At 52.5% G+C, this 21,231-nt stretch overlaps 1 protein-coding gene across 1 annotated transcript in view; it reads right to left on the reverse strand.

The window, feature by feature from the left end:
- Positions 1–793: 793 nt before the first annotated feature.
- The window catches only part of LOC144944371 (plasma membrane calcium-transporting ATPase 2-like), a 29,575-nt gene continuing 9,137 nt past the window's right edge, over positions 794–21,231 (reverse strand). Inside the window, exons 5-21 of the mRNA XM_078872481.1 lie at positions 20,384–20,512; positions 17,437–17,472; positions 17,080–17,298; positions 16,356–16,570; positions 15,613–15,735; positions 15,294–15,419; positions 13,978–14,219; positions 12,910–13,144; positions 11,588–11,767; positions 10,967–11,054; positions 10,246–10,352; positions 9,505–9,696; positions 8,526–8,739; positions 7,520–7,731; positions 4,832–4,939; positions 3,976–4,203; positions 794–2,552 (exon numbers count right to left, since the gene is read on the reverse strand). Coding sequence (XP_078728607.1) covers positions 2,232–2,552; positions 3,976–4,203; positions 4,832–4,939; positions 7,520–7,731; positions 8,526–8,739; positions 9,505–9,696; positions 10,246–10,352; positions 10,967–11,054; positions 11,588–11,767; positions 12,910–13,144; positions 13,978–14,219; positions 15,294–15,419; positions 15,613–15,735; positions 16,356–16,570; positions 17,080–17,298; positions 17,437–17,472; positions 20,384–20,512 — 2,975 coding nt within the window. The 3' untranslated portion in view covers positions 794–2,231. The remainder of the gene's footprint in view (positions 2,553–3,975; positions 4,204–4,831; positions 4,940–7,519; positions 7,732–8,525; positions 8,740–9,504; positions 9,697–10,245; positions 10,353–10,966; positions 11,055–11,587; positions 11,768–12,909; positions 13,145–13,977; positions 14,220–15,293; positions 15,420–15,612; positions 15,736–16,355; positions 16,571–17,079; positions 17,299–17,436; positions 17,473–20,383; positions 20,513–21,231) is intronic.

A 21,231-nucleotide genomic window follows, 5' to 3' on the forward strand; every position in this document is an offset into this window, starting at 1 on the left:
CCGTACCCGCCATCTGCTGGCCACCTTGCAGATCCAAAGGACCGCTCCTCGCACTCAAGCTCCGACACGGACGCATACATCTCAGCCGTTTAATTTTTGCGAGACAACCAAAAGCAGTCAAGGCACACAACAGCAAGCATCTGCAGCTCCTGTTAACGCGATGGGAACACATCCAACGTGGGGGGGGGACCCCATTACAAACTGAACGTCATAAAATAAAACATAAAACAATTGCGACGGGCTTACTTCGGGTGTTATCCACTCGGCACCACAGCATCAAGTCCCATCACTCAACAGCGAACGCCACAAGGATAAACGCACGTTAATTTTTTGTGAAAAAACCCACTTGTGCAATTCCACCACTCCGGTGGGTAGCTGTGAATTATGGAACGGCTTTGGAATGATACGAAACGTTCAGCACATTTGGGTGCGGGTTTCCTTTGACTCGAAGGTCACAACAAACTACATTTTCTTTCAGTCTATGACGGAATCTACAAAAACAGGTTCACTACTAAATCACCTCCCTGCAGGTGATCGTTTAGAGCTAGCCGTGCTCTGTACGTTTCAGTGTGCATGGGAGAAGGAGTGGCTGCGCTTGTTGAAACCGCTCAATGAAGGCACTTGGATCGTTCAACAGAACGTGACGGCCGTACGGCTTCAATGTTACAAAATCAGGACTGACGACAGTTTGCAGCACGAGAGACATTACTTTTAAATCATACAACCGAAGTGGTGAAAACGAGGAAATATCAGATTCCTGAATCGAATTGCTGGGACCCAGAATTGTGTCAACGTGAAATCGCAACAGGGGATTGCATGGATTCAAACGGTAACTTTATTGTCGTGATTAAATCGCGCCGAATTCTCGCGTGCGCATGAGCGATCGGTTACTTACATCTTGCGCAAATTATCTTGCAAACGACTTGCAAATTGCATGGAGTGAACGAGAGTCTACGAGATGGAAATCATTTGAAACAATGCAAGAGCGTTGTCAAAAGCGGGACCAAAGATAAATCACATTTCATCGAATCGCATCAGACAATTCGGATGGCGACGGACGGATTCATTAATAAATATATTGTCTAGATAAACACATGGAATATCGTGTACGGGAATTATTTATAATGTACACAAGAAAGGTACACTCCCAACAATACGCTAATTTTATATCTCAGCTATTGGAGTGAACGAAAGTGTACACACGAGAAGATGCAAACTAAATTGAAAAACAATACAAAGGCGGCAAAAATATATATATATATATTCTTAAGTCGAATCCTGAGCGCGGATTTAGACAATCCACAGAATCACTTGCGAGGAGTGAGATAATGAATCGCGACATGCCCAACGAGATACGCAAGCGGTAAACACACACACGGAGCAGCAAAAACATTCCGTATAATTCCACATTTTTTCCCTGCGCAGGGGGCTTCCGAGGCCTGCGCCGCTGTGTCTCTTGGAGATGGCCACCAGGCGCGGTCGCACAGGTCGCCAGTCCGCTTGTGGGTCAGCCGAGGTCGAGATCGGGGGCTGGCGCCACGCTCCTGACTGCCACCCCACCGTTGGGATCCGTACCGGGTTTTTTTTTTTTGACAAGTCAGTTGCCCGCCGAGCCACACCGAGAGGCAGAGGAGGGGACGGTGACGAACGAAATGAGGGGGGGGAAAAAACTCGGAGCTCCTGCGAAGGTTTTCCATTCGGTTTTCGCCTGGAGTGGCGTGGCGCTCACCCACAAATTGAACGTGCGCCTGGAAACCTGAAAAGAATGAAAGTCCCATGCTGGGCAGCACACTATGTACTCACGCATGCCCGCGCGCGCGTGTGTGTGTGTAGGTATAAGTCTCAAGTGTCATGGAGTGGAGCCGCGGTACTGTGCTACAACAAACCCAGTGACCCAAGTTCACTTCCTCGCTCATGGGTAACATCAGCGACGCGTGGCATCTGAACCTGTCATGGACATCCCCTCCCCATTAGGTACCTGGTGCTGTGTAAACGGGAGCACTGCGGAGAAAAAAGGCGGCTGGAGAACGGTGCCGGCCACACCATGTTAGCCTTAAATGGTTGCTCGCTATACAACATTTTCTGCCGCAGCCCGAAAATAAAACACGTCATCTTTGTTTTTGTGAGGAGCAAGTGAAGTGTGCGCGTGTGTGCTGCCCGCCTGCGCGTGCGTGCATCTCCACCCGCAGGCCGACGATGCCACAGCCGCCATCCCTACCCCTCCATCCCTCTCACAGCGCCGTCTGGAAGCTGGTGCCATTGTCGGTGACGGTGACCCCCGCCGGTATCACGCGCACCTCCCGCGCCGTCGCACCGCGCGCCGCATCCTCGTGTGGTGACGACGGCAGTGACGACTGCGATGACGGCGATGACGGCGCGCACTGCCGCTTTGCGGACCGCGCGTCATCGAGCCTCGCGTATTTTTTATTGGCGTCGTTGTCGCTGCCTACGTCGTCCATCTCCGTGTCATTGTCGTCGTCGTCCTCTTCGTCGCTGGACGAGGGCAGCGAGAGGTCGTGGCCGTAGGTGCGGAACGCGCTCACGACCCGCAGCTGTGGGGGGAGGGGGGGTGGGGAAGAAACGCGCGCGCCGCTTTCGTAAAGCGACCGGATCGATCGTAGGCACGTGGGCGCCGAGACAGCAACCCGCGTTGGAGGGTGCGCGAATGATCACGGTTAAAACTGCGGCGCATGTCAGGGGCGGGTGTGACTCGGTCAAAAATGTCAAAGTGCGACCCTGCAATTACTCGCTCTCGCACCACACTTGAACCGGACCGCACGAGGACCTTGCCGATCGACTTGCCGTGGTGAACACATTTACACAGCGGGGGGTAGAGATTGGCAGGGGGAGTGGGAGGACTTGATTAAACTTGCTTCATTGTTTCAACCACTGCGCCGTCGGGAGAAGAGACATTGCACCGGTGACCTTGGATCGCAGCTTTCAAGAGTGACCCCCCCCAATCTTCCTCATTGTTGGCTGTATCTCGCCGACGAGTTCAAAGTAATAATTCGGCACACTCACCGTTACCACTGCCTCTTAATAAAAAATTAAGTTCTCAACGGGCTGATGTATTCTAGATTGGGAAAACTAATTTCATTAAAACTGATTTTTTGTGCTTAGTTTGTTGTCCTTCCCCCCGCACTTCCAATTAGCACGTTTGGCTATGGATGGTGTGCAAGAAATTCAACATACATACAAAAAACGCGGGTTACACACGCGGGACACGGTGCATGCACCTGCAGTATAGAGGACACGCCGCCTTGTTACAAAGAACCTCGCCAACCCCCAGAGCCACTTGAGCATCTCAGAGCTAGTGCTCCGACTTATTTTCACTGCTGTCATCCTTTTCCCACTTGGTTTTAGGTTTTATTCCGATTGTACTCCAAGCGGATCTCTCGCGCAGCAGTTGCAACCTTCCGTGTTCAGAGAACGTCCCCGCGGAAGCGGATATCACAGAGCTGCCTCGGAGATCCATTCTTAGACAAATCGGAGGTGCGGGGAAGGACAAACTAAACATGAAAGGCAGTTCTAAAGAAATGAGTTTTCAGTCTAGATTTAAAAGTGCATAGCTCCAGTGGCTTCCTAATATTGGAAGGAAGAGCGTTCGAGATGGCTGCAGAAGCGCATCTGAAAGCGCGTGATGCATTGATCGTCTTTGTTCAATGGACTAGTCAAAAGCCGCTGCTGCGAGGATGGCCGGAGATCACATGATGGTTAATGCTCTTTGACGAGATCAGCAAGGTATTGTGGTTCATTTGTGGCGAGCACTTTGTGTGGCATGAGTGCGACCTCAAAATGTATTTGTTCACCAACCAGAAGCCAATGCAGCTCGGCGAGCACTGCACGGACACGGTCGGATCTTGCAGTATCCGTCACGACACCGCGTTGCCGGGAGGGGAGGGGCACAGGTAAAGACAGAGCGTGGTGGGGGGGGGGGGTGCTGGGGAGGGGTGGCGTGCGAGTCGGCGTCGTCACCTGCGTCTGAATGCGGTTGAAGCCGCGGATCCAGAGCAGCTGTGCCGCGCGCAGCTCAGACGCGTGCCCAGCGCCATCGTACCCCTCCGACGACTCGGAGCTCCCGTCCCCGGCGTCGGACTCCTCCAACTCGGAGTCATCGAGCGGCCCGAGCTCACCGCGCTTCTCGTCCCCACCAGCGATGCGCTTCTTGCGGCAGAAGCGGTTTATGTTGAAGCTCGCGATCAGCTGTTGGTGACGAGCACGCGCAGGCGAGGAATACACTCATGGGTCTCCGTCTGTGAGTCTGCATGTACGTACGTAGAACTTTCGCACCGTACGTAGCCAAATGTGCTCATCGAGGGTGTGGGGAAGGATAACATAAAGTCGATGGGAGTTGATGGTTTTCTGTGCAAATCCATGAGTGTCTGTGCAAGTTTCGGGTCTTCAGGCAAGTCCGTGGGTAACTACATGAAATACATTTGTGCGAGCCTAAGGGTCTGTTCTTTCCGCGAGAGGCCCAGAAGCCGTTCATATCGCCACTCGCTACTAACGTTAGCCATTGCCAAAAACCCAAATTCCGCGTCAAATATCATCAGGGCAGTGCGCCAACCACTCCACCACCGCTTAAATCAACGCAACAAACAAAAATGTTGACCTAGCGGAGTTGAGTTTTTGGTACTTCTGTTTGCACAATTGTGGACATGGGGTCCTTGCGGCGGGCGTTACGCTCGCTATCGAACGCGGCCGCGTACCTGCCCTGGGGCGGCACTCGCGCGTGCTTCACCTGCCCCCACGACAGCCCTGGGGGTGGCACTCGCGCGTGCTTCACCTGCGCCCACGACAGCCCTGGGGGCGGCACTCGTGCGCACCTCACCTGCCCCCACAGCAGCTCGCCGAGCCCCAGGAAGACGCACCACAGCCACTGCTCGATGGTGAGCGGAGTGCAGCTGAACGGCTGACCTCCGAAATGCACGATAATCACCTGCCACGCGCGCACACCGGCACAACAACAACAACAACGACAAGAGACCCGCCTCTGTGTAGCCTTTAAAATGAGACTGTTGGGGTAAGCGCTGCGAGTGAGGCACGTATTTAAGGCCGGCACAGCACAGCACATGAGGGAAGTGGGTGGCCAGCACCACACCTGGCCGCCTTTGTCTACCCAGTGGTGATGTTAAGCCACTTCATCGAGTGATCATTTGTGGCCAGGTAGCTTCTGAAAAAGAAGCCAATAGCTCAGCGGGCTTTACCTTGTAAAATAAAAAGAGTTTAGTTTTATGTATATATATTTTTTTGATCACCTTTTCTATACGTTACCCTACTATCGTGTTTTTTGTATCGTTTGATGTTGTAACGTTCCGACTCCATGTCCCTACTGGAAATCTGTAAAGGAGATTTACAGCTCATTGGATTCCTTCAGTACAGATATTGATTTTGTTTACAGAACGCAGCTGCAACAGGTATTCATGTAAGACAAATTCGAACGAGGGGAGGCCCGTAACCCATTCAGATATGCATCACCGACGTTGGCCGCGACCTGGAATCAAAGCTCGGGTCACTGGATTTGTAGCACAGTGCGCTAACCGCTCATCACGCATAGACAGACAGATTCCTCGTGTAGCCCACACAGGATGTAGGGTCAAGTGCTGTTAACGAGTAGCACCTATGAAGGCCGGCACTGCACACGAGGGGGTGGGTGACCAGCACAACACCCAAATTAGACAGAATCAGAATCTTTATCTATACCAGATAAATCTTATGAGCTATGAAGCTTTTTTTCACAGAAGTCCAAGTAGGGGCAGGTCAGGAAGCTACAACAACAAAACAAAAATCGATAGGAGTGCAAAGTATAGGAAAGGTGAGCAAGTCACTAAAAATAAACAAATAAAAATAGTTAAAGTGGTATAACAAAAAATTGCCAAAGTCTATCAATTCCTGCAAATTTTTTCAACAATAAATGCAAGCTTGGGCAAGGCATCAAAACAACAACAACAAGTCGCTGACCACAGCAAGACAGCGCACATTACAACTGAACTATCGATTCACGGGTAAGAATCAAAGTTACAAATCACATTGGCAAATGTGGTTGTATCCAGCACCAATCTTCTCTTTCAGGATATTTTTTGATGGAAACTTGAGGTTGTTCCAAAACGCTGGTGCTGCAACGGCAAAGGCTTTGTCACCCATTCCAATTCTTGTTCTTGGGGCAGTCAAGGAGGTAATTAGATGGACGTCTCAGGTTGGACAATGGAGTTAACGAATTCGCCAAGTATAGCGCGGATTTGTCAATAAGGATTTGATGGATGAACAGGGCCGAATGTAGATTTTGTCTTGCATGAAGTGATGTGAGATTGAAGTTTAAGTCGAGGTCACAATGGTGGGTCCTGTATAGCAGGGGTCCCCAACCCCCGTGCCGCGGACCGGTACCAATCCGTGGCCTGTTAGGAACCGGGCCGCACAGCAGGAAGTGAGCGGTGAGTCCGCGTGTGGCCCGCCCCCATTATTTTATTTACCACTTCCGTCCGCACCGCTTTCCCGCACTGCGAACTTGTCTCAGTCACAGTGTTGGTAAGCCCACAAGCTGCTAATCCCAAGCCAAAATGAAAAGGGGGGAAGACCCAATTATGACCCCCCCCCCCCCCGGTCCGTGAAAAAAATGCCTTCCACAAAACCAGTCCCTGGTGCCAAAAAGGTTGGGGACCGTTGCTGTATAGTACATCCAGTGCAAATTTGAAGCGCAGAATGATAAAGTGGGTTTAGTCTGTGTGGGGTTTCATTAGTAGCTGATCCGCAAGCAGCATCACAGTCGTCAAACAGTGCTAGAATGATAGCTTCAACAATTTTCAGGCACGATCAAAACGGGAAAAGAACGTGCGTTTCCGTATAAAAACCCTACATTTGATTTTCTTTGAGATGTAAATCAATGCACGGACACGGTAATATCTATCTACATTTTCAGCCCTTTGCTCAATCGCATCGTATTTCCCCCCCCCCCAGGCACTTAAAACAACCAATTCAGGAAACACGTGAACTCGAATCTATTACAGCCATGGCAGTGCCGTTTGTTGCTGACAACTTGATGTTCTGGGATATTGGGCCTGTGCTTTAATTATTATTTTGTATGCATAGTGCCCATGTAAGTCTATGGATCTCGATGTAAGTTAATAGATTTATTTGCGAGTCACCTTTGACTGGGCTGAGACCATCAACAATCTCAATACACCTAATAAACCCAATTTAATCAGAGGCCACAGAATCTAATTTAAACCCAGCCCCTTGCCAATATTGACTCAGTTCCCGTACTCTGTACAAGTCATTGATTCCCCACGTGAGTCTAGGGTTCCCCACGCGGGTATAATGGTTCTTTCGGTGGTACCGGCTCTGGGGCCCACCTCTGTTTTTGGTGCCTTGAGGAAGAGCACTGCATTGGAAACGCGATATAAAACCACGATTTAGGATGATGACCTATTGGGGTGGGGGGGGGGGGTCAGATCAAACTGGGCAGCCGCGGACTACAGCGATGGACGGGCCAGTGACGAGGTGAGCGACAGCGATGGGGCACCTGCGTGGCGGCGGTGCCGACGACGATGACGATGAAGGCGGGGTTGCGGTGGATCCCCGCAAACACGTTCCTCTCGCCGTGCACCTTGCGCGCGTTGATCTCGTTGAAGATCTGCATCATGACGAACGCGTTGAACAAGATGGTGTAGTGCTGCGTGGGCGCCGAGTGCAGGAGCGCGCTGCGACCGCTGTCGATGTCGAACAGGAGCTCCCCTGCAGAGGGACAGGTGGGACAAAACGGACGGACAGTTAAAACGACAACTGGGTTCAACAGACAGACAACCGATTGGACAGGTGGGAGGGACAGACACCAGATCGACAGACACATGTTAAACAAATACTTTTTTGTCTTTTTACTCCGAGAGTCATATTTGGTGTCGTGCTAGGAGCCAAGCAATCCATTGTCATCTCTTGCAGCTCTGTGATATCCACAGAGCTGAGTCCGAGAGCCCTTTAAAAAGTGACTCTGGTCCACACAATAGGGGGCAGCGCGTGTCAACCCACCATGCCACACCAAGTAAAAAAAAACCACGCTGCATTAAACATTTGGCTGCATTAAATTTACACATTATGATGAGCCACTTCGTAGGGCTATTATTTGTGGGCAGGTCGCTTCTGAAAAATAAGCTAAACGTTCAGTGGGCTTTACCTGGTTCGATAAAAAAAAGCTTAGTTTTATTTGTATATTTCTTTTAAGTTATTTTCTCAACTTTCCTATACTTTGCACCTCTATCATGTTTTGTATTGTTCGTTGTTGTAATGTTCTGACCAACCCTTCAGGATATCTTTGAAAAAGAGCATTATAGCTCATCGGATTCCTCAAGTAGAAGTAAATATTGCGATTCTGAGGTCACAGCCCCTGCTCATGAGAATTACAAATACCCACGTGGTCATCGTGCACTCTATGAACCGCACGGAGCTGCTGCTGATAAAACTGGAGCGGTGCGGCATTGGCACCGGACAGACGCGGACAAAAAAAAGGGGGGAGCCGGCGCTGGCGCCCGCACCGGCAAAGAGGATGGTGAAGGTGACGGCGAGCTGGTAGATGGCGTGGCCCAGGATGAACTTGGCCATGGTGCGCGACACCAGCGGGCGGTCGCGCCCGTATGGCCGGCGCTGCAGCAGCGCCGGGGTGGGCGGCTCCGTGGCGAGTGCCAGTGACGCAAACGAGTCCATGATGAGGTTCACCCAGAGCATCTGCACGGCCTTGAGCGGGGAGTCCTGCACGCATTGACCCACCCGGCGACACGCTGGAGCCAAGGATGATGATGTCTTGCTCGATTTCCTGCCACGGGCTGTCCTACCTCCCCCCAACCTCTCAACTGACTACTCCCCTCCACGCACTCTCCTACCTTTCCCTTCTCAGCTCATTCTGCTCCGCTTTGCGTACCCTCCCACCTCTCATCTCTCCACTCCCCTCCACGTACTCTCTGCTCCAGTAACCAAGGCTTTGCTGCGGCATCCTCAGGCTAGCTTCACTCAGTGGAAGGTCGCTCTCTCTTCTACTGCTCCCTCCCACCTGTCATTCGTGCTGTAAACTCCCTGCCAATGTTCAAAATCAGGATCAATACCGTAATTTGTCCTCTGCCTCTATTGAATAGAGGTAGGTCACAAACAGCCAATGAATTCAGATAGTCACATTTCATCATCATCAGCAAGGATGATCCACTGCTGGATGAATGAGTCCCCAATCCATCGTTGTTCTCTCACGGTCCTGCGATATTGGGCAATCCACGTCACTAGAGTGGAGATGTAGCAGTGAACTCTGCTTGTGTGGAGGTCACATTTAAACACGAAACAAACCCACATTGTCCATTTACCCTTGGGACACCACCCATGCCGGGTGCGTTAGCTCACCATGAACACACGGAACGTCATCGGTGTCATGTGGGCGAGGACATTGTGTCTCACGTGATGAGACAAAGGCGGTGCACGGTGGGGGGGGGGGGGGGGTGGGGGGGCACGGCAGGGGGGCCGGGGAGGAACCTGCGTGATGCAGGCGCCCGTGAAGGCCACAATGACGGCCGACACGTTGACCGTGAGCTGGAACTGCAGGAACTTGGCAATGCTGTCGTAGACGTTGCGCCCCCACATCACCGCCTTCACGATGGAGCTGAAGTTGTCGTCCGTCAGGATGATGTCCGACGCCTCCTTGGCCACGTCGGTGCCCGCGAGGCCCTGGGTGCACACACGAGGACGAAGACAAAGATCCCCCGTGTAGCCTTAACAGGCATGTTAGGGCAAGTGCGATAAGCGAGCACCTACAATGCCCGCAACGGTACACGAGGGGGTGGGTGGCCGGCACCACACGCGACCACCTTCGTCTCCCCAGTGCCAATGATTTTACACACTGCACTACGGTACTCCTTTGAGGCTGAGTAGACCTAGGGGAGGCCCAGGAGCGGTTCAGATAATCGTCACTGGTGCTGGACGAGAGTGCCACACATGGCCCGAGGGGTGACACACTGCCCTGGCTGCCCCTCTGGGGCTCATTGTTGTCATTCATTCTGGGTGCCGGGTCCCAGTTGCCCCGTTCCATGCTGTGGTGTGGCTATGCTCTCCCTCGTCGCTCGCAGCGTTTCCCTCTGCTCGATTCCCCCCAACCGCCCGCCTCCCGCCTCCTGCCACCCCCAACCCACTCCCCGCTTTCACCATCACGCCGTATTACGTCTGCGAAGTGTCGAGGCATGGCTGTGTCGAGACGCGATAGAGAAATGGCAAAAACACCATGGCAAAGCCGATGTCTGCCTTCTTGAGTGCCGGCCCGTCATTGGTGCCATCCCCGGTCACGGCCACCACCTGCCTCCGGTCTGCCGCTGTGCTCTCGATTATTCCTGCACGTCGCACGCGAAGCCAAAAAAAAAGGTAAAGATCATGACGCTTAAATTGCATCACAGGTATCCCTCTGTTGACCGTTGAGGCAAGTGCTGATAAGGGAGCACCTATGAAGGCCGGAGCGGTGCACAAGAGGGTATTTTGTGTTTACACACTGCACCGGGTGCTCATTTGAAGCCTAAGTCAGCCTAGAGGAAGCCCAGGACCGCTAAAGATATCATTCACCACTGATGCGAGCTGCGGCTGGGAATCGAACTCTGGTCGTTGGGTTTTTGCTGCGCATTGCACTCACTAGTGCCACTGCTACACCCCAGCTCAGATAATCTTATATGTATTCATTGACCAAGTTTACAGATTTCCAAACTGAAATTGTTTCTCTTTTAACGGTTCACCTACTCCCCTGCCAGCCCTGCCCACTGCCCGTATCACGAGTAAAGTCATAAGGACAGACCATTTTAAACCAGTGACAATTCTCAGTGTCACAGCAGTTTTGGGACACCCAGTAGAGTCGTTGCCGAAACCAGGACGGACATTCGGCAGCTTTAAAACGCGAGGAGAGCTGCGACGTGATGCGAGTTTTGCGACGGGTCCAGGAGTGCGTGGCGTGCGCGACCTTTGACCAGGGTGTACTTGTCGGTGGGCGATGATCTGGCGAGCACCCGCAGCCTGGGCCACACCTTGTCGAACCGCTCCTGATCCACCTGCCAGGGCATCAGGCGTGAGACGACCGTGAGACGGGAGGGTGGGTGGTACAACTCGCTCACCTCACTGCCCCATTAAAATGGGGAATGTACGACTACCCAGGGTGCCAGTTAGCCAATGAGCTAAGGATGTTAGTCAATATCACCTGGTGATAATGCGACGAGGAATCCACCATAGACAGAATCATTACTACGTACATATCTGTTCATGGACAGTCGTCCTATTTATTTTCACCTTCAGTATGTCTCCTCTCAAATTTGCTTTGGTGTTCTTCCCAAAACTATATTTTGTACCGAACATGGTGGCCTTATTTAACAACATTTTCTCACACAAAAGCTGCCGCGATGAGCTTGCTACGAGACGTATTTCGATGGTATACTGGATAAAACGCTTCTATAAAAAAAAAAATCGGTAGCATGATTCGCCACCGTGCGGGTGGTAATGACAAGCCACTTTTGAGTCTATGGCTCAAGGATCCAAGTTGTGACCCGGGGCGAGCCCCAGGAGTATGGGGGGGGGGGCATGCACACACCTTGCCACTCTCGTCGCAAATCCTCTCGTTGAACTCCTTGCCTTCGAGGCACAGGAAGTCATTGCCAGGCACCAGGATGCCGCACTTTGTGGCGATGGCACGCGCCGTGCTGATGTTGTCGCCCGTCACCATGCGCACCGAGATGCCCGCCCGTTGGCACTGGGCGATCGCTCGTGGAACCTGCGGCGGGAACCCAGTTGTCATTAAATGTCGGGCTGACGTCGGGCCGACGGTTACAGCCACATGTTCAACATTGACCCAACGTTGCAGGTTTACTGGGAAGATGGATTACCCTGGGAACGTACGCACGCACAAGCGTGGCACACCATCGCGACTTTACACGGTATAGTTTTCGCGATAGAATTTTATAACGCCAATATTCCAAAGATCACAATGTGGCGATTATCGTAATATCAATTACAATAACTGACAATTTCAACTTGTAACGCGGCGGGAGCACCACACGGTATTTCGTTCCTCGCTCTCAAAGAGAAAAAAACAACTCAGGAGGTGCCAAGAGAAGGAATCAGATGAGTCAGGAAAGGCTGCAACCACGTGGCTAGCCGACACCAATTCCTCCCCAAGTTCTGCAATCCATGATGTAAGGTGTTATTGTGCCAGTTAGTGAATGTTAACTCGCTAATCATACTTTTTACAATTTTCTTGAATAGTTTTTTGTGCTAAGCTGAACTTCCAGTACGAATAAATATTACACCAACGGTTATTCAACAGTTCTCTAGAGGCCGACTGAAACTGAATTTGTGGTTTTGGCCAAAACCGAAACCAGACCAAAAGTTAAAAATTCACTTTCAGCCGAAACCGAAAGAGGCCATTTGCCAACTTTCGGCGCCGAAACCGAAACCGAATTTCAGTCGGCCTCTAGTTCACTCAACATTAGCTCACCTAAGTGTCCTAATCATTGCTACTGTAGAACCTACAGTAGCTGTTGGGGCAAGTACTATGATTGCTGAGCACCTATTAGCCTCACCCACAAACTAAGTGACTGTGACATTACCACAATGCTCGTTCCAGGCTAGGCGCTCTGAGGAAACGACTGGCAGGAGGTCACAGAACAGGCCCAATGTGCCATGGGTTGACCGACTGCTGAGATGGCCAGCAGATACACCACCTGTGCTCCCCACTGCGCCAACTCGCTGCATCTCAGCCACCCGGCGTTGTTGTGAGCATAGCTCCTCCGCCCTTCGTTGTCACTGGCGCACGCAACTGCCTCCAACTGCCCAGGAGCGACCTTCATGAGCCTCCTCCTCCACCGAGGTCGATGTTGACACCGCCAGGACCGGTCACACCCCCCACACCCTCACCTCGGGCCTCACGGGGTCCTCGATACCGACGACAGCGATGCACACGAGCTGCGCCACGACGCTCTCCTCCTCGTCCCACGGGGGCTCCTCACCGGGGGGGAAGGAGCGGCTTGCGACGCAGATGGTGCGCAGGCCCTCGCGCGCCATCGGCTCTATCACCGCGCGCACCGCGGCCTGGCGCTCCGCCGCCGGGAATGGCACGGGTCTGCCGGTGGCGTCCAGCACCTGGGAGCACCTGCACGGTGGGGGACGACGGTGGGTGCGTGTGGTGGGGACGAGGGCGGGTGGGGAGACACCTACAATGTCACATTCAGGTGGTCGAGGCAGATAACTGCGGCGGGAGTAGCGGAGTGGCATCGCCGCGACGTCTCCTTTGTATTTGTGGATTGGGCATTGCGTCGTTGTAAGGTATCTGTTCTGGGTGACCGTAGTTGCACACTGGAGAGTTTTTAACTTTTCCATTTGTGCAGCAGGTATCTGCATCTGCCATGGTTTGTGCGGATGCAGTTGAGGGTGGACCCCAGCAATATGGGTACACTACCAGTTTGTCGATTGGCAAGTCGCATGTGGTGGTGGGGTAAAGTGTAGGTAACTACCACCCCAGCAGTAAGAATGGGTGCACCACGGTTTACTATGTACGGCGCAAAATAAGTTCAACATATACATAGGTTGGTCCGCAGGTCACACGTGGTGGCATAAAGCAGGGTTCTGACCAACACAAGAAGAGTTGGCCAAAATGAATCTCTCCAGAATGTAAGCAAGCAATTGCGGGGCTTCACTTTTACCTTTGAATATGCAGTATTACTTCAAGAAACGGACGGCACATCCCGAAGGAGAGAGAGGGACCCTGAATGTGGGATAGCTCTGCGGATGGACGCGCGAGGCAAGGAGGCGGAAACAAAAACGAGGACGGAGACACAAAGGAGGGCAAGGGGAGCGGTCGTCCGAGGCAGGAGGGGTGCTGCAGCCAGGGCAGAGTGGAGAATGAGAAGCGGAGCTCCAACCCCATGCAGCCACGACGAGGAATTAGACTCGGGAGAGGCCCAGGACATCCGCTGCTCCGCACACCTCTGCAGCAGGATCTCGGAGGCGCCCTTGCTGTAGAGGCGGAATCCGCCCCCCGGCGCGCGCACCACGGTGCTCATGGACTTGCGCGTCGAGTTGAAGGTGTACACCTTGTGGAGCCCCTCCTCGGGAGTGACGTCACGCACCGCCTGGTAGTCGCCCCCCAGCGCCTCCACCAGGCCCAGCAGCGCGCACTCCGTCTTGTTACCCACCTGGCGGGGCAGCCCACCCTCCCGCTCGGGGGGCTAGGGGGGTGGGGGGGGTCGGAGACGATGAGCTTGGAGATGGACCCACGAGGCACGTGACGAGTACAGGCACGAATGAAAACGCACGCATGCACAGACACGTGGATTCATGCACGCACGGACACGTGGATTCATGCATGCACGCACGCAGACGGCACGTGCGTACAAATACGTATGCGTGCGCACCACGCCAGACCACCTTTGTTTCCCCAATGGTGATGTTTACACACTATTCTATTCTTGCGCACGCCAATATATTCAGGAGCTAAAAGCCAATATCGAGGTATATTGGCCACAACGAGAGGGCTTCAGCATGGAGGGAGACCATCTAGTTTAGCCATTGCTCTGTTGAAGGTACACACCAGGTACTCTTTTTATTTTAAAAGGTCGATATTAAGAGGCCCCAGAACTGCTTTAGGTAATCGTCACTGGTGATGGTTGCCGTGAGCGGAAACCCAACTTGAGTCGCCGGATTCGTAGTGCAGTGCGCTACCACCTCTCCCACATACACACGTGTAATGGGTTCCGGAGACTTGTAGAGGGCACGTCTTTATTCCACACACCACGTACTTATACACACACGGACTACGTCTACCACTTATCCCCAGCCTATCTTCTTAGCGTGCCTAGCCTCGTCTCGGTTCCCAGGTCCTCCGGCTACGGTTACCCTAGGGGATGTTATCTGACCCGAGCCAGCCAAGGTGCGGGTCCAGACCACTGGCTTCCTCGGACCTCGCCCTTACAAGGGCGTTGGGCCGGGAGTCCCAGAGTCTCACCACTGGCCCGCACAGCGTCCTGGTCTTCTGGCTTCTGTCTGCGACTAGCCCCGAGCTTCTGGGGAGGTCCCCCTTTATGCCACTTGCCCATCGAGGGGCGGGGGTTGTGTGGGATCCTGGAACCCCCGCAGCCCCTCCCCCCCGCTCTTGGGCTGGACAATGCAGCCCCTCCCCTGGCGGTACGAGGTACCGCCGTAGATGGGCCCTGTCCACCATTGCAGGTAAGTGCGGCTCATCTACAGTCGCTACACATGCATTCCCACTCGCATACAGACGCAGCAAAGACACATGCACGCACCAGGATCTTGCTGGTGTAGGCAGAGTTGATGGTCATGGCGTTGCACAGCTCCACGAGCATCGCCGGTGGCAGGATGGGGGGTCCCTGGCCCCCATCGAGCTTGTGATGCTTCCCTCCCACGTACACCTGAACCCACCAACACAGAGCGAGAGATCACCAGTGCGGCCTACACGAACGAGCTTCCGGGGCAAGTGCTGTTAGCGAGCACCTATTACGTAGGGAACGGCACGAAGCATGGCCAGCGCCGATGTGATTGTGGGGCGAGCCTCGTACGCACAACAACACTCGTGTGGTTCATAGTCAGCGGCGAGCGGTTTACCTGCACCACAGTCATGCGGTTGGTGGTGAGGGTGCCCGTCTTGTCAGAGCAGATGGCCGTGGCATTGCCCATCGTCTCACACGCGTCCAGGTGCCGCACCAGATTGTTGTCCTTCATCATTTTCTGCAGACAGAGGCATTCGCTTCAACAACAACACCACGATGACAACAACAATAACAACAGTCTGTATTTACACAGCAAAGCCTCACCGAATGTCAAGACCGTTTCTCAGGAGGGTCCTGCTGCTACACTGGAAGATTTGGCCAATTTCATGAACGACCGTTTTGTAACGTGGAAGGAGAAACCCCACACACGAGGGAATAACCCTCAGGTCAATTGGCGCCAAGAGTGGGCAGAGAGGAGTCGAGTGACATGGGATGGCAGAGGTAGGAGAGTGCATGGAGAGGAGTAGAGGAAGGTGAGAGGGGGAGAGTTAGGAGAGTGTGTGGTGGGGAGTAGAGTGATACGAGAGAGAAGAGGTAGGCAGGAGTGAGTCCATGAAGGATATTGAAGTACGATTTTGGAAATCGATTGCCGACTGCACTGGGAGCTGGTGGAGCGATCGGAGTGTTGCGGCGATGCAGTGGTCTCGTTTACGGGGTGCCGGTGAGGAGTCTGGCAGCCGGATTTCGGGGGACGGATGGGAGCCAGTTGTCAGGTCCAATGCGATGGAGGCACGGATCAGCAGCTGGCACATTCCTCCGAGAGGGTGGGGGGGGGTTGGACGGTGTTTGGCGCCGCACCTTGACGGAGTAGGCGAGTGCGATGGTGACGGCGAGGGGCAGCCCCTCGGGCATGGCGACCACCAGCACGGTGACGCCGATGATGAAGTACTTGACAAAGTACTGCATGTAGATGGTGGTGCACTGCGGCAGCCACGTGCGGTCCTGCACCCCGAACGTGTCGATCACGAAGTACAGCACCAGGATCACCATCGTCAGCAGCGACATCACCAGGCCTGCGGGGGCCGGGAGGTCGGCAGGGGGATGCAAGTGGGGGGGGGGGGGGGGGAGAGGTCAAGAGGTTAGAGGTTTTAAAGCTCTCATTTCACTTCTTGTCATCTTACTCCAGGTGTGAGGATTAAAAAAGATGCCGGTATTGTTTTTGGAGTGGCCGGGTAGCTCAGAGGTCAGAATGCCGAGCCGACATCGCCAAGATCCTGGGTCCTGACACGGTGCCGATCGCACAATTGTGATAGAATCTTGGGGAAAAAAAGACCAAAAAAATAAATGCAAGCGACGCATTTGTGTTGTCATTTTTTTCTAACGTGGCTTTTGCAGTGACACAGTGGTCAGGAAGATAAACCCCAACGATCGGCGTCACGGGGCGCGAGCCTTGTGTCTGAGTTGGCCTCCCCCCCCCGCCCACAACTTAACAACAAAAGCTTCTCCCCGAAAGCGATGCGATGGCACCATGGAGACAGAAGAGGGGCGCCGGCAGTGGTAGCGTGGGGCGCGGGGGACGCACCGGCCTTGCCGATCTGTACGGCCAGCTTGGTGAGCTTCGCCTGCAGTGGGGACCTCTCCTTCTTCGCCTTCTTCCTTCGTTTCTTCTTTTTAGCCTTCTTCTCCTCCCCCTCCATCTTGGTCCTCTCTCCGCCTAGCGGCGAGTCCACTCTGCCGGCACCGGTGGCGTCGGCGCCGGTGCCGTCTTCAGCGAGCGGCCACATCTCAATGTTCCGGGCTCCTGCGCAGACGAGCGCCAGCACAAGACACAGCGCGGACGTGAGCGCCGGCCCCAGCGTGGCGGTGGTCACGGTTGCCGTCGGGAGCAGTTGCCGGCGCTGCCGCCGCCGCCACCTTCCGGGTGCCGGGACATGCTCACCCTGGGGGGTGTCGTTGGCGACGGCTCCAGTCATCCCTGCGGGAAAGATCGGAGATCGAATGACACGACGACGACGGACCAGGTGCCGTTGCTCAGCCCGAAACGATCACAGTTTCAGACGTGTAGAAATTCACCTCCCCCGATTCACGGTCGATTTTAATTGATGGATTTGCTTTGACTTGTTTTTATGGTTTAATTTTGTTTCTCATCCCTCCCCACCCATCTCGTTTGTACAATTTTGTTCGCTCCATTAGCCTAACATTACAATGTTTTTATAAAAATAGAAAAAAGTTACATCCCTTTGTCAATCCACTGCAAAATTAAGCCCCCCCCCCCAAGCCACGTGGGGGTTGTTTAATCCTACTTCACCATGCTGGTTGGGGAAGAAGAGGCCCAGGATTGGTTGAGAAATCACTCGCCATTGACATTCACCGTTGCTAGGAATCCAACTCGGGCCTCCGATTACAGAGCGACTGCGCCACAGCTCCACCAAGCAAATCATCAATATACCAAATACACGTCATTGAGTGTAAAACATTATCTGTAAATAGTCAAAACATAATGCCGATTTGAAAAAAACCAATAACATTAGGATAAGGAAAAAAAATTGGCAACAGATGTTTAATTTTTCCTTGCAAAGACCTTAATTCGATTAGGTAATGAAATGAAAACACAAAGACCCCAGCAAAATAATCACACTTAATTTGTTAAATCCAAACACTTTGAGCCCTCTAAAGAAAATTACCATATGGATATAAGATTTATATTTGGGACCAAATGTCAGAGATTGGAGGAAATCTGATTCGAATTTTGTTTCTGAAGCAACTATTTCAAACGATCAGAGACATGGGGTAGATCTTCAGCGTACATACCGTACATCTCTTGGGGGGCCTGTCCAGGGATGGGAGAAGTGGGGGGCGGAGATTTGGGGGGAGTGCGTGGGATCTTGGGAGTGGCTGCTTTTTTTCCTGAGCGAGCAGGAATTTTGGTAAAAACGGTTTGGGTCGTTTCAGAGTAATTACCACGGGCACAGCCAGAGGCGGGTTTTGTGGTTCATTACACACGGGGTTCAACGTGACGGTGACGCGCGGCAACGATGGGGCAAAAGGGAGAAAAGACAAGGAGGGTTATTAGAGTCACGTCAGAGCTTTGGTGAAACTGGCAAAGGAAATAGTCACCGTCCAATATCCAAATTGGTTGTACAGGCCGTGCAAAGTAGTACAGGAGACATTTTTTTAACCAAAAATTATTCTTCATCAGAGTCCTAAAACGCATTTACTTGAAAAAAAGACAAACGAGGATGAGTAAATGTTTTTTTGATAGGGTAAAATAAAAAAATGTATCCTTTTTATGGATTTCGTTAACTGAAATTACAACAAAAATATCGTCGCCATTGCTGGGTGAAGCTCCTCACGGCATGCAAGTTATGGGGATGTTTGACCATATTTGACCACACTGGTCAGTGTGGGTAGGTGAAGGGGGGGGGGGGGTGTGGCCAGGGGGGAAGGTTGTGTCCAAGCAGAGTTCAGATATCAGTTGCCATCGATGTTTGTCGTGGCCTGGAACTTAACTCGGGTTTCCTGGCTCATAGTGCAGTCGTGCGTAAACCACTGTGCCACTGCTCCACCCATGCGACTTGCCTAAACACAGCCTCCAATTCAAGAAACTCGTGTTTATACACCTATTGCTACTCCAATTAATCAGATGCAATTGTATCCATCAACCTAATACAATAAACTTTTCACCTTCGGCCATGAATGATACCGAAAAGGGCAGGCTGTCCAAGGTGGCGGTATGACAGAGTAGGGTCCAATCTAGATTTGAAGCTTTCGTGACTGCAGGAATCCACACTCTTTGGTTCTTTCGGTAAAGTCACGTAGGTGCAAAATAAATAAAATTACGACGTTTCGGGCGCAACACAAGTGCCCGTCATCAGGTTGAAGCAAACCACAGCAATAAACAACTGACGGGCACTTGTGTTGCGCCCAAAACGTCGTGATTTTATTTATTTTGCACCTATGTGACTTTACCGAAGAACCAAAGGGTATAGAGCAGGGTCCTTTATTCCTGGTCTGATTGCACTGTGGGTACATCCAATGGGGGCGGCAGTGGTTTGCGGTTCCTTAAGACTCAGAGGGGGGTCAGAGCACCGATATGGCATCGCAAAGATCCTGGGTTTGAATCCAGGTTTCAGTCAGTTGCGATTAAACCCGGCTCTAAATTGTAATCCGCCGATGGTGTCGGCCACGTCACAAACGATCGCATATGAACAAACCATTGCATTATGTTTTGTTCTGCACTTAACTTGCCTAAATTCCAACTGCGAATGAAAATTATTTGGTATATTGGTTTGATTGTTATGCACCCTGACATAACAGGATGGGAAAGTGCTGTGTGGACCAGAGCTCACTTGCAGCAGAATCTGAGGTAGCTCTGTGATAACCACTTCAGTGGGCTATTATCGGACATGGAGGGGGGTTGCTTTGCGATTGGACACGTTGCCTCTTGACGTGACATGGTAGCACAACCCAGATACAACTGGGGGATAAAAGACGAATACAAATTATGGATCCGTATAGAATTGGCTGATGTTTCAAGCAATAGCCCTTCTTCAGGAACAGAATGAGGATTGGTGTTCCACTAAAAGTCTCCAGATGGACAACTTTTTACAATACATGTCAATTAACAACTGCATTTGCCAACTTTATATTTCCCAGTTTTATAATTAACCTATCATTAAGCTTAGCGCAGTTGGTTACGTACGGTGCAAAAGAAGTTCAACAGACATACAAGAGCCAGACAAACCGTACTGCCATTGCACAGCGTCGGTTAAATGCACCGAACGACCTTTCCTTAAAGACGTGCGCTAAAATCCACTCGCACACAGACGGTGTGGCGGGCGAGTGAGCGAACGAGTGGGAAGAGCAGGCAAGCGTGGGTGCCGTACTTCGCTTGCGCTTCTTGTCGGGGCTTTCACCGGACGTCGCCCCCAGCAGTGTGAAGATAATGCCGCTCTGAGAGTTGATGCCCACGGCGGTCACCACCATACGGCCCGATCCCTCCATCACGTGCGTGCCTGGGCACAGCGCAGATGCGAGAAAAAACAAGAAAAAGGATTGCCTGGTGGCCCGCGAGCAGAAATCGAACGCGAATCACCAGGGGGTTTCTAGTGTCGTGCGCTACCACTCTCTCACATTACAAAGACAACGATCCGTATAGCTTTAACAGACCGTTGGGGCAAGTGCTCTAATCGAGCATCTGTGAAGGCTGGCATGGCACACGAGGGGGTGGTGTGGCCGTGACACACACGAACCTCATCGTCTCCGCAGTGCCGATGTTTTCACAAAGTGCCAGGTGTCCATTTAGAATGGAGTCGACCTACAGGAGGCCCAAGTCTGGTTCAAATATTTGCCACTGTTATTGGTCACGAGTGGGAATTGAACTCGGGTAACCGAATTTGCAGCGCAAGTGCATTGACTACTGCACGACCGCTCCCACACAAATGCAAACAGGCACAACAACAACCACCATTCACCACCAAGTGGCGGTGACGCCCCCATGGAGCTTGTGGCAAGCTTGAAGGCTCGTTGGCAGAAGATCACGGGACAGACCCAGGTGTCATGCATTGACCAACAGATGACTGGCCAATGTACTGCCTGTGCCCCCTATGCCAACTTCCTGTGTTTTAGCCGCCCGGCACTGCGCTTGTTGTTGTTGGAGGGCGACTGCCACCAATTGCCCAGCAGCGTCCTTCACGAGCCTCCTCTACAGAGTCCGATCCTGAAACCGCTGGTG

The sequence above is a fragment of the Lampetra fluviatilis genome, chromosome 34 (genome assembly GCF_964198595.1).
Source record: "Lampetra fluviatilis chromosome 34, kcLamFluv1.1, whole genome shotgun sequence".
NCBI lineage: Eukaryota > Metazoa > Chordata > Hyperoartia > Petromyzontiformes > Petromyzontidae > Lampetra > Lampetra fluviatilis.